The sequence below is a fragment of the Cydia pomonella genome, chromosome 25, assembly GCF_033807575.1.
Source record: "Cydia pomonella isolate Wapato2018A chromosome 25, ilCydPomo1, whole genome shotgun sequence".
Taxonomy (NCBI): Eukaryota; Metazoa; Arthropoda; class Insecta; order Lepidoptera; family Tortricidae; genus Cydia; species Cydia pomonella.
This window is the reverse complement of record NC_084727.1, coordinates 9,901,040-9,915,187: the sequence shown is the minus strand read 5'-3', so window position 1 is coordinate 9,915,187 and position 14,148 is coordinate 9,901,040. Positions and strand designations below refer to the sequence as shown.

General features: G+C 36.0%; 1 protein-coding gene across 4 annotated transcripts; it reads right to left on the bottom strand.

The window, feature by feature from the left end:
- Positions 1-3,366: 3,366 nt before the first annotated feature.
- On the bottom strand, positions 3,367-14,034 carry LOC133531541 (zinc finger protein OZF-like). Of its 4 annotated transcripts, none has more exons than XM_061869813.1 (4): positions 13,785-14,034; positions 13,439-13,651; positions 10,319-10,448; positions 3,367-7,286 (listed from the first exon to the last, which is right to left on the bottom strand). In XM_061869813.1, the coding sequence occupies exons 2-4, from the start codon at positions 13,634-13,636 to the stop codon at positions 6,043-6,045; spliced, it is 1,572 nt and encodes a 523-aa protein (XP_061725797.1). In that variant the 5' UTR covers positions 13,637-13,651; positions 13,785-14,034; the 3' UTR covers positions 3,367-6,042. The 4 variants fall into 4 exon arrangements, with proteins under 4 accessions (XP_061725797.1, XP_061725796.1, XP_061725798.1 ...); XM_061869812.1 differs by having other exon boundaries at positions 13,439-13,667; positions 13,789-14,034; XM_061869814.1 differs by having other exon boundaries at positions 13,789-14,034.
- Between the last annotated feature and the right edge of the window lie 114 nt (positions 14,035-14,148).

Here is a 14,148-nt window from a genome sequence, read left to right as displayed (position 1 = left end):
GGACGGACAGTGTAGCACCGTAACGGTTTGTTCAGTCGCCACCAGATATATCGGAGCTGCCGAGGTGCTCAAAAATATCTGTCCACGCACTTTAACGTCTTGGCAATAGAGGCGTGTTCAGATATTTGTGAGCACCTCGGCCGCTCCGATATATCTGATGGCGACTGTATGTCACTTTTGCACATAAACAGGTTAACGTAAAACAGACAAAAAAAATGTTATGCACAAAGGCGAACTTATCCCTAAAAGGGATCTTTTCCATCTAACCTTTTTGCCTTTTTGGTATGGAACACTAAAAAATCATTATATAAAAAGAAACATTTATTCTCGCTCAAATCAAACATATATTATTACACAACTTAACTGAATTACATAACTTACAAAATAATTATAGAGAGCGTGCAGGAACTGTAGGAGGCAGCACAGGAGCCGTCAGATTTTTGGCGCGAGGCGTAAATGTGATGTTTATTGTTCCGGTGTAGCCCACAAGATGGCAGCACTTACTATGCACAAGAAAACACGAGACGTGTAAATTTATATGTTTATGGTTCCGATTCAGGCCACAAGATGGCAGACCCTCCAACGCGCACGGTCCCTATAGCATAGCATAGACATGAATACTCAGATTCGATCAACATTTTGACAGTAATTAATCAGTGAAAAACCAAAAAATGGACAAGTGCGAGTCGGACTCGCCCACCGAGGGTTCCGTGCAAATTTAACGTATATTTTATGTTTATTTTTTACAAATTTATAGTTTTCCCTGTACTTGCAATGTAAGACGATATTACTTGCCAAATTTCAGAGTTCTAGGTCAACAGGACCCTATACATATTGATTCCCTTGAGGTCGAAATACAAGGTGCCTGTGAGCATTGCGAGACATTTTAACTAATGCTTAGTTATATTTAGAAACAAATGTCATATAAAAATTTCTGGCTTAGGCCTAGTTTCAGAGATAAATGTTTTTCGAAATCATTCTTTCGCCATAAGTCGGTGCAAAACACATTTTTGACTGCGGTATTGCCACTTTGAGGTCTAGTCTGGACATACCTATTGATTGAAATGGAAAAATTTAAAAAATGTATTCGAGAGGCTACCCCCTAATAAAAAAAAACTTTAGTTAATTTTAGGTTATGTGTTTATCAATAAAAATTACGTTTTATGTACAGGAGTGTTCAAAAAAAGGGAAAAAAGAACAAAAATATTTTTTTTTTCTCGACTTTCACAAAAATTCATATAACATTTTTTGCTTCTGCTGCCATCAGGAATGCACCGTTAAAATCTCTCGCAATGCTCACGGGCACCTTGTATACGTTTTTTGTGCGGTACAAACACAAACGGCCCTATCTCTTTTTAAGTTAACTAACTGATTTGGCTCAGCGATCCAAAAAGAATCTTGGCCTCCGAAACGAGAGAACGCCACCTGTCCCGATCCAGCGCGGTTTCCTGCCATGAATTGGCATTCAGCCGACGCAGGTCCGTCTCCACGACATCACACCAGCGGTACCTTAACTTAGAAGTTTTTTTTTTTACAGTTTCAAGGGACTATATATAGATCTAAGCATATGGTTTTAACGCGTTCCCGAGATAAAGGGTATTAATAGTATTGACAGACAGGCATACGGACGGACTGATAGCAAAATGATTCTATAATGGTTCCGTTTTTAGGGTTCCGTACCCAAAGGGTAAAACGGGACCCTATTACTAAGACTCCGCTGTCCGTCCGTCCGTCTGTCACCAGGCTGTATCTCATGAACCGTGATAGTAAGACAGTTGAAATTTTCACAGATGATGTATTTCTGTTGCCGCTGTAACAACAAATACTAAAAAACAGAATAAAATTAATATTTAAGGGGCCTCCCATACAACAAACGTATTTTTTTTGCCGTTTTTATAAATGGTACGGAACCCTTTGTGCGCGAGTCCGACTCGCACTTGGGCGGTTTTATTTCCTTTTGCGGTACGGAACCCTAAAAATAGGTAACTTGGGAAAAAAATTACGAGATTCAATGATTAAAGCGGTCGTCAAATATGTTTCAGAGTTTGCTGATATTTAAATGGAAAGTAATTGTTTTTGGATCAACTTTTTAAAGTATTTTAAAACGACCTTTCGTCTTTATAGATTAATTTTAATTTTATACACAAACAGAGATATAATGTTTATTGCACATGGGTGGATCAACTTTTTTTTTGTTGCTGTTCAGGTTGCGTAGCCAAAGCGCCAAGCGTTAACGCTCCGTAGCGAACGAAACGCAACTATCACTGTCGCACTATTATGGAAGAGTGATAGAGAGAGATGATTACGCTACGCAGCGTTAACGATTGGCACGTTGGCTAAGCACCCTGTCCCGTTAGCCAGGCGACAATAGCCGCATACTTTGTTAGAAGAAATGTTATACGTAGGTACCGTAGGTAACATGCTAAGTAGATGAACAGACATAGAAGTTTTTGTGGCAAAATAAAATGATTGACAAAATCAAATATCAACATGTCTATTATTTTACGATGTTACTTTAGCGTTATAGATATTTTTAACATTGTAGAAAAATATAGTTATGCGAAATACACAACACGTTCGATATCTTCTTTGATACACCCATTGGTAGTTTTCATATTTTTTGACACTGTATTCTACAGTTAACGTTTTTATTCATATAAGTACTAAATATATGTAATCAAGAAATTATGGTCCGATTTGATATTGATATGCATTATTGAATTTTTTTGGTAATTTACAGCAAGTGGAAGTTACATCTTTTAATTATTAATCTATGACTGACTTATGGATAACATATTTGTCGATGTTTCATTTTCTCAAGCACTCGGTATTGCCACAAAAACTTCTGTAGATGAACCATTATTGAAAACGCTTTTAACTGTAGTAAAAATGTTTGGTTATTTAAAATACCATAAAACAAGGGTATAAAAAGTGACCCAGGAGACCGTAACCATGGCAACGGTGACAAGAGAAAGTTGATTCACCCCATAGATAAAGATATAACACTAAGAAGGTAAAGCAAGCATCTGAATTTACATTAAATAGCGTATACTTTATATCGTAAAGAGCATTAACTATTTGAAATGTGTAATTTATTATTATAAGTCTTATTTTATAAAGAAAATTATGCAATATATTTCATGAACATACCCCGGCTTGACCGGTGCAATTTGGTTTAACGTTTAACCCTTTTCCAGGCCGCACCAATCTACAAGGTTTTCCCAAAAAAATCAAATATATTCCAATAAATCCAGCTTTGATGAGTCATTTGAAGACAAGTCACATTTCCCGAAAGTAAAATCTAATTTGATCCTTAAATCGAAATGTTTAAGTTGAAATTCTATTGGTGCCTATGTGGTCAATAAATCGTACTATGCCTGGAGAAGGGTTAAATGAACGAGAAAGTGTTTCACAATAAATTTTACTATATTATTAGTCTTTTTTTTTCATTATAATCACTGCCTTCATTCAGATATTAACAGATGGGCGAATCAACTTTTTTAGTGTTGTTATTCTGTACAGTTGTCCAAGGGACATTACTGATACAGTTTGTTCATGTTGTATGACGATTTACTAACATGCTCAGTGGATGGCCTGCTATAGAAATGGCATAAAACTACCACAAACATGAATGTTTAATATATTTAAATACCATAAAATCAGGATTTCAAGTGGTTGTCCAAGGGACAAAATCGACGAGCAATGAGTGACGCAAAAAAGTTGATCCACCCAGTTGCAATAAGAATAAATCAAAAAGGTTTTGAAATAAATCATAAAATAACAGAATAGATTAATAATGGTACTTCAACATGCAACGAGTCACAATTAAATATTAAACTTATTCCACGGTTTACACTTACGTATCTGTTAAGTTAGGTGACCCAAACCCAGACACACCACTTTGCCCGCCTACTACGACAGCGCGAGATCTCCCCCAACCGGTTCTCTCAGCGTGCGACGCGGCGCGCAGCAGTACGCGAAGCACGGCCGTCGTGAACGCCGTTCGCACTGTTAGTGCTTGGGAAAGGAGACCTAGGCTCTCCGGAACATGTCGCGCGAGTGACTATTAAATTAATAGTTTAAAAACACTAGAAAAACACGCTTTCGTGTTCAAAGTCCATTACGTGACCTTTCTCACAAGTGCAAACAAGACTATGATACGATATTCCATCATGGAATGCCAGTGCCTATCTTCCGGCTTCATCATCAGACCTTGAAACCTAATCGTGGTCAAAGTTCATTCAAGACTTTTCTAACAAATCCAAACAGCTATGATACCATGTTCCATCATGAAGTTCCAGTTCATATCTTCCGGCTCCATCATCAGATCAATTCGACAGTACCATATTATTGTATTGTCATCAGAACTACATACAGCTGCCAATTTTCATGACGCTACGATCCTTGGAAGACGGTTAAATTAGTTACCTTAGATTCCATTACATAGTTACATACAGGTCGACCTAATAAAAGCGTGTTAAAAATACGTGAGTGGAATCCGTAGAATTAGTTTAATGTTAGTAGGTCACACGACAATTTAAATTCGAGTCACATTTATTTATTATGATTTAAAATTTGCGAGCTGTCAATATCGATATTTATTAATCATTTGCACTGCTACGTTTCTGCCCCCGAAAAACCGGGACATGGTCATGTATGTATATATATATATATATATATATTTTTTTTTTTACTTTAAGTTACATCTTTTAATGTAGCTGAAGTAGAATTCAATACAAATAGCAAATAAGGTAAATAAACCAATTTATCTTAATTATGTGTAAAATGGGTCATCCATTAATTACATCACACGTTTAGGGGTAGGGAGGGGGTCAAGAAAATGTGAGATGCTGTGACAAGGGGGAGGGGGGAGTCACAAATTTTGTGACGTCACTTTAACTTCATCAGTAACCCAGTTTTTTTTATTCGCTGTGCACTTAAATAACGAGTTTTTGGAACGTTAATCATTTTTATTCGTTTAATTTTCTTTTCTAAACGGTTTTGTGTTATAAAATTAGTAATATCTACCCCTAGATATTTTTGTAGCACGAACGTTGACGTCTAAGTGTTTGACAAAATAAAAACTTCGACAGTCCTGTTATCGATAAGTGCCACTTCAACGTGATAGAGGTAATACAAAGAAAAATATAGGGTAATAGGGTGCGTTAAAAATAGATTATAGTAACAAAACTATAAATTTATTTATATTTTACTTACTTTAGAAAACAAATTGAAACCCTTTTGTAACTTTCTTTCTTCGTGTCACTGAATTAATTCTCCCATTAGTCACTGCATGATAAACACACACCCAAATTGTCTTTCAAATTGACGCAGAATAATACAACATGTACTATATTAAACCTATTTTTGATCCCATAGCAAATCTGTGTCTGTGTCTCTGTATATGGCTACAGTGTACGTGTATCTTAGTTTTTTATTATGAACAGTATCGCACTGATGTATTAATGACCCTCTTTCTCTTTTACTTAAATATGTATACTTCGTTGATGTAGTAAGTATGTACTTATCGATAACAAGATTGTCGATATTTTTATTGTGGTAAGCACTAAGCAAATTCTGTTCCTGCTAGAAACATATCTAGTTATACTAATATCTCTTTTATCAAAAATATTTCGAAAATATATTAATAATACCTAATTCGATTAGACGATTTCGTTGTAAACGAAAATTGCTAAAAATGTGACGTCACACCAGGGGAGGGTTTGCTAAATGTGACTAAGTGTCACAAGGAAGGGGGGGGTCAAAAAACCTCGAAATTCGTGTGACGTATTTAATGGATGAACCCAAATATGTGTTAATTATTAATATTTCAGTGAAAACAACCATCGTAATAAATGTAATAATTTTAAGTTAAATGTCAAATGCTATCAAAGCTGTCATATATTTTTTTAATATATGCCATTTATATTTAACACCACTTCTGAATATCAGTGTGAAATATCTCCCTGTATTTCCCCAGATAACCTCCCAAGTTCCAAAGTCCTTTTAAAAGGACTCTGGGACTTGGTTAAGTATCACTTATTAGTTTTCCTCGGTTTCCTCCGCTGGTTCAACGTGCGTCTGCACATGTCTATTAAAATTGAATTTATCTCTAAATTCCTTATTACATATATCACAACTGTACACCACGTGTACTCTTTGGTGTTTTTTCAGCTCCCTTTTCAGGGCGAAATGTTCGTTGCATACTTCACAGACTATGGTTTTGTCTCGCGTGTGTGTCGCTTCGTGCCTTCTCCTGACGCCACCCTGTTTAAATTGTCTCCCGCATATCCTGCAAGGGTACGGTCGCTCGTTCGTGTGAACTCGCGAGTGAATAACCAAAGAAGGTTTGCAGCTGAATTTCTTCGAGCATGTTTCGCACGAGTAGGGTTTCTCCCCACTGTGAACTAACATGTGAGAAGTTAAGTGCGCTTTTTGGGAAAACTGCCGCTGGCATATATCGCAGCTGTACGGCTTGTTTCCAGTATGTATGCGCTCGTGTCTGACTAAGTCCGCCTTTGTTATAAAATGCTTACCGCAAATTTCGCATATACGCGGTTTGTCACCTGTGTGTAATCTGTTATGACTGTCGAGTTGGAACTTTTGGACAAAGCTCTGCCCGCACGTTTTACACTCAAACGGCCTAATCCCAGTATGGTTCCTTTCGTGAATCGTCAGCTTATACATGTGTATGAACTTCTTTGGACAAAACTTGCAAGGATACTGTTTCGCTTCTTCCCCTTTGTGTAAAAGCTCGTGAAGCTTCAGCTGGGTTTTTTCTCTAAATTTCTTTTTACAAACCTCACATGAGAACGGCTTGTCTTCTGTATGGGTTCTTTCATGTTTGATGAGATGACTGGAGCATCTGAACGCTTTATTGCAGAGTTTGCAAGTGTATGGCTTCTCACCAGTGTGAATTCTCTCGTGCGCAGATGCGTAAGTCTCACACGAAAAAGTTTTGTTACAAATGCCGCAATGAAACGGCTTTTTATACTTATGATAGTTAAGATGTCCAATCAAATACTTTTTTACTGTAAACTTCTTGTTGCAGAGATCACATTGATATTTCCCAGTCTCTTCAAGATCATTGTTCACTTTTCCTTTTTTCTTTCTTTCTTTGAACCTCCTTCTGAAAAGGGTTCCTTCATGCATGGAAGTAGAGAGCCTGGTTATCTGTAGTAACACACTGTTGTCTGTGGAGCCCCATGTAGAGCACCCTAATTGGTCCGGCACAATGAATTCTTCAACTGCCTCTTGCTTGCATGTGTTTTTTTGCAGTAATGCAGCTGGAAAATAATTTTAAATTAATCAATCATCAAATATACCTACAGAAAAACATGAAATCAAAAACTGTCCAATACATATACAATCACTTTATGCGGCATTTAAATATTTTGAATGTAAAATAAAAAAAACGAAAATCAATTATGTATGCAATTACAAGTAAGTTTCCTTAAAGGAACTTAGCCATACGCCAAAGTAAACGGAATTTAATGAAAACACTATGTACTAAAAGTAAATTGAGCTAATAATACCTAAATAAGTTTTTGGCAAAAATTTCATTTTTGGTACAAGCTTTTATCGCTGACTGTACTTTTCTTTCCACAGGCAACTAATACTCATCGAGCTAATTCTAAAAACCCCAAACACAATTAGGTTGCGTTGTTTTATCACAGAGTTCCTAAGTCCACCTCTTGTCTCCATCATCAGATCAGCTCGATGGTACCATAATATTGCATTGTCACCCGACTTGCATATGTATGCAAATTTTCAGCTCAATCGGAAACCGGGAAGTGGATCAAATTTAACATGCAAGATTTGATTACAAACAGACAACGGTCAGGTGAAAGTAAATAAAAGCTTGTAAAATAGGTTATAGACAGCAATGGTTTGTCGTGGGCGGCACTATCATTACAGCCTCAAGCAAGCAACAAACCAAGTAGTATGTATCTTACTTTAATAAATATATGTTCACGAGAAAAAAAAAACTAAGTAGTCGGGCAGAGTAGCCATTTTACAGACAAGTTTCATATTTTCAGGATGTGATTGTCAAGATACTAAATAGGGATGATGACATGAATCCCGAATGTATAAAATGTTTTTTTTTTTCCATAGCAGGGAATATTTGAATGCTGAAAATCATATTTTGTAAGTGTTATTTAAAATTAAACAATAGTTATTTGTGCAACATGAGAGGAAAGTTGGTTTTCTTGCGAGTGTTGATTTTGAGTCCAGAGTAAGCGAAAGATTCTATAATTGAATCACGAGCGAATAAACACGAGATGTAAAATAACTTTGCTCTCGTGTGTAACCCAACTTTTCACCTCAGTAGTGAGAACATAATAAAGGTTAAAAAAAAATCGACATCGAGTAAAGTTAACCACATTTATTTACATTCATGAATGAAAGGCATCATCATTATGACGAAAGCTTCTAGAAATATTCCAGTATTCATGGCCTTCACTAAATTAAAAAAGCTACTTTGTCTCACTCCCTGGAGTAACAAAAGTAGCACTTTTCTCACTCCCTGGAGTGGCGAAAGTCGCACTTTCCTCACTCGATCTGCTGAGCTGAAAAAGTATTTAAAATCATGCAGAGTATCACGTGACTGCAAACACCAATAGGAGTGCGTTACGTTCACAGTGCGAGAAGCACCCACCTACTGGCACTTCATATGGCTGTATTTGACAAATATTCGTATTACATATCTTTCCTTTGACATAAAAACAAATGAAAACATAAAAGTCAGAAATGAGAGTTAGTCTATAATAATATGGTAATATGACGTCATCGGTCTGTCCTAAATGTATGGAAGATCAAGAAAAATGGTATTTTGACCCTGAAATATTGCGTTTATGTATTTAGTTGTCATACAATTTATTTTTCAATAAAATGTAAGGAATAGATTGGTGCCATTGTCTTTTTTCTTTTTATCAGTAATAAGAGGTTTTTTTTGAGTTTTGGAGCCTTGTAGTTTTTTATAATATCAATATGTCGTTTTAAATTCCACTTTTTTTATTATGGATGGCTCTGGGAATCGAACCGACATAAATGTGAAAAAAAAAACATCCCTATTTTTATGATGCCAATCGAAAGAATGAACAAAAAATAATAATTCTTCTTAAGTAACATAGTATTTTAAAAGAAAGGAACAACGTAAAATGTTTGAGTCAAATTTCAAGAAAATTATTTAGTCGGTTCGATTCCCAGACGAAGCAAGTCATTCTTAGAAAAAATTTAAAGGCAGAATTACTGACTTTTAAAAATAACGTAAAGTCTTCTTTCAGCAAAATATCCTATCTACGATATTTAAGGTACTTTCCCTTGATGTCCCATAGTCTTGTCCGCCCTGTATAGTTCAAAAGTAAGGGTTTGCGATTATTTCCGAAAATATTCATTTTATCAAAAATGGTTGATGGGAACCGTATTCGTTTTGAAATACCTATCCAACGATACTCCACAGCATTGGGATAAAGCAAAAAAAATTTTTTTTTTCAAAAACCATTTTTATTCGCGACCCGTTTTGCCTAGTGGGTAGTGACCCTGCCTACGAAGCTGATGGTCCCGGGTTCAAATCCTGGTAAGGGCATTTATTCGTATGATGAGCATGGATATTTGTTCCTGAGTCATGGGTGTTTTCTATATATTTAAGTATTTATAAATATTTATATATTATATATATCGTTGTCTAAGTACCCTCAACACAAGCCTTATTGAGCTTACTGTGGGACTTGGTCAATTTGTGTAATAATGTCCTATAATATTTATTTATTTAATAGGAGGTACCGTAAAAAAAAATTCTTATACTTTTTATTTTACCGTTCTGTCACCATGTATGATTTATGTATCCATGCCAAAATGCAGCTTTCTAGTAGTTCTAGCACTAACGATCACGGAGCTAAACGGCGGACGGACAAACGGATGGACATGGCGTATCTATAAAAGGATACCAATTCAGCGAGGTAATGCTGCCAGCATCCTCGGCACCATGCCACAGGGACCCATTTTAGATTTAGATTTTTAGTTTTATAGTAATTTTAGTTTAGTGTATAATTTGAATTATATTAATTGTATTTTTTTTAATAATCAATTGTTTATTTACTTGAGAGTTCTTTAGTGGACTACGGAACCCTAAAAGGTTGAAATTTTCACATGCTCTCTTTTCATGTCAATCAGTCCTATTAAACTCAAAAACCAAAACAATGTGAATTTATCTGGACGAAATAAACCCATCTGTAATTTAAAAAAATACTCTTATTTATTCTATTTCAGATGTGCAATAAAGATAATTTGTATTAAAATGTTTAAAAAAACTTACCATTCACAAGTGCTGCTTCGGGTTTCTGCATAGACCCTGTCCCGAGCACCGCATCCTCTTCAAGCCTGTGGTCGCTGTACAAGCCCGCTTGCTCAGCTGCCTCGTTTGCTCCGTCCCAGTGTGGCTCCTCCTTTTAGAATAGAATAACATGTTATTTTTTTTTTTGTAAAAGTATAATTTATCGCAAGGCCCTCAAGTAACAAGATGGGAAGACGAAATTATTCGTACACTGGGACCACTCTGGACAAGGGTGGCAAGAGAGAGAAGATACTGGAAGGAGTTGGAGGAGGCCTTCGCCGACAGGCACACTGAACTAAGAGACTTCATATGACTATTCAAGACTATCAAAAAGAACAATAATGTTCAGAACAAAGGGCTATATAATAATAAATAATTTATACAGATCCCTTTGTTTGGCCTAATTATTGAAAGTATAAGTTATTTAACCGTTAACTTTTCAGGAATTTCCTTAGATTATCCCAGTGGTGGGCAAAGTACGGCCCGTGGGCCTGCTCTGGCCCGCGCAAGCCGCCGCCAGTCTTTCGAAGTAATTAGTATATGGCTCGCGGCATAACGGTTTCAAATCAAAATGCATTTATTCTGCGGATCCGGCCCTCCGCGGAATTTTTAAAACTTTCTGGCCCCCCATGAAGAAAGTTTGCCCACCACTGGGTTAGGTTTGTTTTATAGCAATCCTGAGAAGTTACGTGTTTCTGAGAAAAACCAAATTATGGCTAAAGAAAATGCGGACAAACAATATATTATGACTTAAAACTTTATGGGAAACAAGCGACCCTTATTTATAAGCTATGGTCGCAGCTGGTCATGTCTCCTGTATCATCGTATGCCGAGTGAGCTGTCCAAGATTACGCTAGAGTGGCAGCCCAGCTCGAAACCTGGCGAGACAACTAGACTCCATTTTAAATCAATGGCTGCTCAAAACCGGGAGGAATGGAAAAGGTGGGGGGAGGCCTGTGCCCAGCAGTGGGAAACAACAGGTTCTCAATAATAATAAATAAGTTACACACTATAAAAGCATTTTGACCTATGAAATTGGCGTTTTTGTTCATAAGTATTAGTCATGTCATAGTTTATTTATTTTAATAGTAACTTCGAAGTATTTTTTAATTTCATTAGTGCGCTACATAAGAACGATTTTACATACAATTATTTGCTATACTTTTATTGTTTTATGTATTCAGAATACCGCCCTGAAAACAGCTCTTTTCATGTGCTGCCGGCTCGAGTATTTAAATGACTTATATTTTTCTGACGGGACAGATTAAAAAAAAAATATGAGATAGAAAATGTGTCTTAAAATGTCTCAGATTACTTGCAAAAATTTGTTTGGTTTGAAAATGCAATCGAATTTCGTTAAAGTTCTCCATACAAAACGCCAATTTATTAATTTTATTTATTTTATTTAATTAACAATATGTTCCACACTAAAGGAACCAGAGTCAGACCAATACAAGTTGGCAGCGATTTTGACAGCCCAGATGGTGCAACTGTCAAGTAAATGTCTGCCAACTTTGTTTGACTCTAAGCGGAATATGCCGAATATTCGGCCCATCTCAATTATTTTAATAATAGAGATGGGCCAAATATTTGGCATATTTATTGCAGTTTTAGAACTTATATTGCACAACATTAGGTGGAAAAATGAACTTTTTTTTTTAAACTCATTTTTATTGAGGCTATGGACGCTCTAGGTGAACATGTCAGCCTCATGGGTGCTTTCATAGTTCCCTACGCAAGGGAGAGATCAATAAAGTGGTATATGGTCCATTGGGCATGGAGCCCAAACTTTTGCAAACATGCTTCAGTGCCTTAATCAGAATAGCGTATCAGTGGAATAATTAACTACGATAAAACCAAGCTTATGACATGACTAACTACAAGAAAAAGAATATTGAAATAAAAGGTAGGAGCATCGAATATGTAAATGAATACATATACTTGGCCAAACTAATATCATTCGTAGATACAGACACAGCAGAAATAGAGATACGCATAACATCAAGCTGGAAACTCTACTGGTACACTTAAACATTTATTTAAACCAAAAATGCCCATACCACTTTAAAATTTATGGACTCCTGCATCCTACCAACATTGACACACCTGCCAGATGTGGAGTTTAACAGAAAAAAATGCCCAAAAGATTTCGGTTTGTCAGAGAGCAATGGAGAGGAGTCTCAAGAGAGACTCAATGTCAAGATAAAAGACAAGATTAGAAACAAAGACATCCGGGAAACAACCAAAGTTATTGATGCATTACAATATGTCAAAAAAATGAAGTGGAGATGAGCAGGACACATTGCATGTTACGATAACTCAAGCTGGGCGAAAAGAGTAACGGAATGGCGAGGACTAGGGAGTGGTGACAGACACTCAGGACGCCCACTCAAGCGTTGGGCTGATGACATAGTAAAACTGCCGGCATGAGGTGGCATTATCTAGCCCAAGATCAAGATGCATGGCAAAAACTGGAGGAGGCATATACCCATAAGGGGATCCCAAAATAACAAAATTTTTTTATATGTTATAACTTGTGAGTGTTTATTTATTTTATTTTTATTCTTATTATTTTAATAAGAATGTAGGTAGTATGTGGCCAAGACTAAACCTTTCAGCCAGGGCGAAATTGTATTTTCGGTAGTGTCAGGTGGAAAGTTACATTTCATGTTTTGGCCGAACAGAAAATTTCGGACACTAGTGCAATACAATACTTGAAAGCCAGTGGTTATTAATGTTGGAAGTATTATTATTATTATTAAAGCTTTATTTGTTCTACAGTCAGATTTTCGTTATTTATTTTTTATTTCTTTAACTATGTTTTGGGGCTGACTGCAGATTGGAAGTATAGATTACATATATATTAGCTTAGAGTATTTAACCAACCGGACACACCTTGTTTGTAATTTTCTGTACAAAACAGTCTGATGATTTTAGAGAGATTATTTGTATGTAACATCCAAATAGCCATGACAGATAAACGTCAGTCCATACAATGTATATGACCATTGGCCGAGGTTTTCGACAGAGGGGTAAGCTCTTAAGGCGACTCTGGTTGCTTAAATGCCCTAAGTATAGTAGTATAAGTAATAGTAGAGATACCTTTACACACACTATCTCCATCTTCACCTCAACCGTTTCCACTGATTCCCCTTCTCCCTTCCCCTTTTCTTCCGAAACTTCTTTCATTTGTTCCTGACTTTTATCTTCAACACAGCTAAACTCATTCTTAACTATTACTGTTTCTACCTTTGTTTCGTCATCTATTGCCTCTGTTTCCTTCTCAGCATCTTCAGACATGTTTACTTACTGTCCCTGTTGTATTTGAAAACTATAATGGAGAATTTAAGACTTAAATAAACATTGAATTCCTATACAAATAATATGGAGAATAAGCGTCTGAATAATGAATAGTAACAAAGATGGTTAAGAATATTGATCTTTATACCTACTAGGCGACGAATAGTATCTTAAAAAACCTATTTTTCTACATTAAATAAGAGTTTTTACATGTAGAAACAAAAATAGATTACATCGATTTTCGGTCACTAATGTCACTGTGACAAATGTAATCAATACTTGGGTTTAACCAATCGTATCGGCCCACAGATTAACGTATCGTCCCGTCTATATAATGTCCCCTCTACACAATCAATGAAGAATAATTGATCAGTGCTTGCTATATACATTACTTTTGAGTCTATTTATCTAATAAATTAAAGAAAGTATTTATTTAATTTAAAAAAATTATATGTCGTTTTTGTAATATTTTGCTACTTATCTGTGAATGAAAAGATATGTGAAAAGATATA

Bases quoted from the DNA above. Each gene is read 5' to 3' on its own strand.
- LOC133531541 (XM_061869813.1), bottom strand. From the start codon at position 13,636: ATGTCTGAAGATGCTGAGAAGGAAACAGAGGCAATAGATGACGAAACA. The intron at 10,449-13,438 runs GTATCTCTACTA...CTATTCTAAAAG, and splicing joins TGGAGATAGTGTGTGTAAAG to GAGGAGCCACACTGGGACGG. The intron at 7,287-10,318 runs GTAAGTTTTTTT...ATTATTTTCCAG, and splicing joins CGAAGCAGCACTTGTGAATG to CTGCATTACTGCAAAAAAAC.